Below are 4184 nucleotides of genomic sequence, written 5' to 3'. Positions count from 1 at the left end.
TCCTGATTGTATAGAGTACCTATGATTTTTAATTATTACAAAAATAACCCGTTGATATGGATGTTGAAATTAAAAGATGTTTGATTAAGAGATGCCGTGCAACGCACGAGCTCTTAAAGGCTATTAAAGGCTAGTATGTGGTTAAATGAGTGTTTGAGCAAATATAATTTGTAAATTCATTATGGAAAGCGAATATTCAACAGTTGAAACGGATGTTAAACGCAACAAAAATAGCTTACCCTACTATCTCACAAACGTGTCAAATGCGTTACGCATGTGTAATATTAACATTATTTTACTACGGTATCATCTAATCACTTCAGAATATCTCTCTTCGAAGTTTCTACCATCCTATTAATTGATTATTTCATCATCATCATCATTTATATATATCACTCAAAATCAATACAAATATCCAACAACCAGTCAATATTCAAATTTCCATAAAGACTCATAACCCCTCACCTTTTGTCCCTTTAATCCTCAACCTATATTATCTTTTTAATCACCACAAACCACCATTCACCTCCCTCTCATCGGTGGTGCTACAACGGGTCAACGACCATTAGGACGATGACCCAAAACTCGTTAATTTATTACTTATCAGAACACCCGAAAATAATAAATTTTAGGTGGAGCCACAGTCATTCATGGGGCTCCACCTGGTCATTTCTTCTTACCTCGATTGTCACGTATATCATTGTCTCTCTGATACTTCACTTTCTCCTCTACTACCGTCGACGGCCCGTGCCACTGGGCCCAATCCCCGCCCTCCACTCCCTTTTCATGGCCCTAATCTCACTCACAATTTTCACCGGAATTTTATTCTCCGCCGCAGCAGAAATTCGCGAGACACGTTGGATTTGGCGTCGAACTAAAACCACACCATTTCAATGGTTCCTGTGTTTTCCATTAGGCACGCGCCCAACGGGTCGGGTCTTTTTCTGGTCATACATATTTTACTTGACCCGTTTCCTTCACACCTTCCGAACCTTTTTCGCAATTCTACGTCGTAAAAACTTATCGTTTTTCCGCCTCTTTAACCACTCGATTCTCATCATCATGTCGTTTTTATGGCTCGAGTTCTCACAATCTTTTCAAATTGTTGGAATACTATTAACAACTTCAATCTATTCAATTGTTTACGGTTACCGTTTCTTGACAGCCATCGGTTTACGAAGTGCGTGTTTTCCGTTTGTTATAAACTGCCAAATGGTTTTACTTGGATGCAACGTCATCTGCCACGTCGGCGTTCTTCTACTTCATTTTCAAAAAGGAGGGTGTAACGGTATTGGCGCTTGGGGAATTAATTCGGTGCTCAACGCTGCTGTTTTGTTGCTTTTCTTGAATTTTTATGTTAATAGTCATCTCCGGCGACGGCGTCTTGACGGTGGTAGCGTGGTGGAAAACAATAATATTATTGGTGGTAGTGAGATTAAGGACAACAAGATTTAATTGGTTTGTGGCCATGCATATTTTTTCTAGTTGTATGTAGGTCCTTGCATAAAAGCTAGGGTGGTGTTGTAGTAATTAAATAATGGAAAAAATATCTACATTTATTTCAATCCCACGTTTGTTTAGAATTTTGAAAATATGTGAATAATAATTAGTATTAGTAAAGAAATGAAAAGATGTATAGTGATAGAACTAGAAGTTTTACTTTAGAACTAATTGTGTGTAATTATCACAAATTTGAGTAGGTATTGGTGTAAAGTTTGTCAATACTTGTGGAATGTGGAAAAGTGAAATATTCTATCCATCCCATTATTAAATAAATGTTTTAGTAATGTTATTTTGACTAGTCGAAATTGTTTAACTAATCATAAATGACTTTAATGGAGTAGTGTTTGATTGAAAAAACTGTAGTTAGTGAAGAATTTTAAAGCTTTATTTATACTTAAAATGGATATTTTTAGTGTAAAAGGAGTAAATGGGAATATAGATTTACATAATTTAGTTATCACAAAAAATAACGTTAGGTGTAACTTTTTGTCTAAAGAAAGTGAAACGTGACTACCGTGAAACTTTGTCATGTGTATTTGATGTTAAAAGTAAGTTGATTAATTGGTGTTTGAATGGTTTAGGTTGAATGATAACAAATTAAAGGACAAATAATCAATGTAAGAAAAGGATGTGTAAAGTGTGATATGGTGTTGATATTTTGTTTGTCTGTTTTTAGTGTATTATTTCCGTATGTTTTAAGAAGATATTATAAAAAAAAAAACACTTCTAGTAAACGCTACTTACGAGGTTAAGATGTTCTAAATTCCAAAGATATGACGGTGAGTTTAAACATGCGTCTCGAAGTCTTTATTGTCAATTAACGACTTAAGTTGACGTAACATTTGATTTTACATAATAAATAATCATATATTTAATAAAACTTTACAGAATTAAATAATTTCAATGAAATCCAATTAAATGATAATTGTAAATAAATAATTCACAAAGTAAGTAAACGATATACCTTCTTTGAAAAAACGTACGAACGGAGAGAAATTTACGATCAAAAATATAACCCTCTTTTTAAATAGTCCACAATAATTTCAAACAAAGTAACCAATTATAAAAATCAAATTATTGTCATATAATAAGAATAAAAATACTTCATATTTGTTTTCGGGAAAAAAAATAAAATAAAAATAAACATATGTTGCTGCGGCCAAAATATCAAATGGAAAAAAAGGGTTGAAGTGTTTTTGTCTGTATCTATCACACAAATTGTATCTCTTACAAATTGTGATGGGCAATAATATATATATATATATATATATATATATATATATATATATATATATATATATATATTTTAATAAAAGGTATTACTCGATAAATATTATTAAAAAATAATAAAAATAAAAAATAAAAAAGCGCAAACGACCTCAAGCATACCTTGAGGCCCCCTCAAACAACCAAACAACTAAGCTAGAACCTAAACCACACCCGAATTTTATTCTCCTCCGCAGCAGAAATTCGCCACACACGTTGGATTTGATGTCGAACTAAAACCACACCATTTCAATGGTTCCTGTGTTTCCCTCTAGGCACGCGCCCAACGGGTCGGGTCTTTTTCTGGTCATACATATATTTACTTGACCCGTTTCCTTCACACGTTCCGAACCTTTTTTGCAATTCTACGTCGTAAAAACTTATCGTTTTTCCGCCTCTTTAACCACTCGATTCTCATCATCATGTCGTTTTTATGGCTCGAGTTCTCACAATCTTTTCAAATTGTTGGAATACTATTAACAACTTCAATCTACTCAATTGTTTACGGTTACCGTTTCTTGACAGCCATCGGTTTACGAAGTGCTTGTTTTCCGTTTGTTATAAACTGCCAGATGGTTTTACTTGGATGCAACGTCATCTGCCACGTCGGCGTTCTTCTTCTTCATGTTCAAAAAGGAGGGTGTAACGGAATTGGCGCTTGGGGAATTAATTTGGTGCTCAACGCTGCTGTTTTGTTGCTTTTCTTGAATTTTTATGTTAATAGTCATCTCCGGCGACGGCGTCTTGACGGTGGTAACGTGGTGGAAAACAATAATATTATTGGTGGTAGTGAGATTAAGGACAACGAGATTTGATTGGTTTGTGGCCATATTTTTTTTCTAGTTGTATGTAGGTCCTTGCAAAAAAGGGTGGTGTTGTAGTAATTAAATAATGGAAAAAATATTTACATTTATTTAAATCCCACGTTTGTTTAGAATTTTGAAAATACGTTTATAATTATTATTATTAGTAAAGAAATGAAAAGATGTAAAGTGATATACTAGAAGTTCTATTGTAGAACTAATTGTGTGTAACTAGTTGTGGAGCCCTCGCTTCGCGCTAGGGACTCCGTTTTGAATGTGAGTTAAAAAAAAGTCTTTCTTTTTGTGGATCTATTTTGTAAAAAAGAATTTTTTTCGACATCTAATATTGAAGGGTTGTTCCTTTTGTGAAAGTTGCTTCTTTTAGCGTTAAAGTTAGTTGATTTATTTTGTAAAAAAAAATATTTTTTGACATCTTTTGGTAGCGTTGAAGAGTTGTTCCTTTTAAGAAAGTTGCTTCTTTTATCGTTGGAGAAAAAAAAATGTAGCACAGTAGTGGCCTATGTGGGTCTTACTGTTTGAGCGCAGTGTAGAAGCCGATAAAGCGTGGTGGAAGTTTTTGGTGTTAGTGATTAGATAAATAATAATTTATAA

At 33.6% G+C, this 4184-nt stretch overlaps 1 protein-coding gene and 1 pseudogene across 1 annotated transcript; both read left to right on the top strand.

The window, feature by feature from the left end:
• The first annotated feature begins 427 nt into the window (after positions 1-427).
• LOC139894432 (fatty acid elongase 3-like) lies at positions 428-1701 on the top strand. Its single transcript, XM_071877721.1, has one exon. It carries the CDS (start codon positions 574-576, stop codon positions 1453-1455), a length of 882 nt encoding a protein of 293 aa, XP_071733822.1. The 5' UTR covers positions 428-573; the 3' UTR covers positions 1456-1701.
• A 575-nt stretch (positions 1702-2276) lies between these two features.
• LOC139888806 (fatty acid elongase 3-like) lies at positions 2277-3742 on the top strand (annotated as a pseudogene).
• Positions 3743-4184: the final 442 nt, after the last annotated feature.

Source organism: Rutidosis leptorrhynchoides, chromosome 2 (genome assembly GCF_046630445.1).
Source record: "Rutidosis leptorrhynchoides isolate AG116_Rl617_1_P2 chromosome 2, CSIRO_AGI_Rlap_v1, whole genome shotgun sequence".
Classification (NCBI taxonomy): domain Eukaryota; kingdom Viridiplantae; phylum Streptophyta; class Magnoliopsida; order Asterales; family Asteraceae; genus Rutidosis; species Rutidosis leptorrhynchoides.
This window is presented reverse-complemented; position numbering and strand designations above follow the sequence as displayed.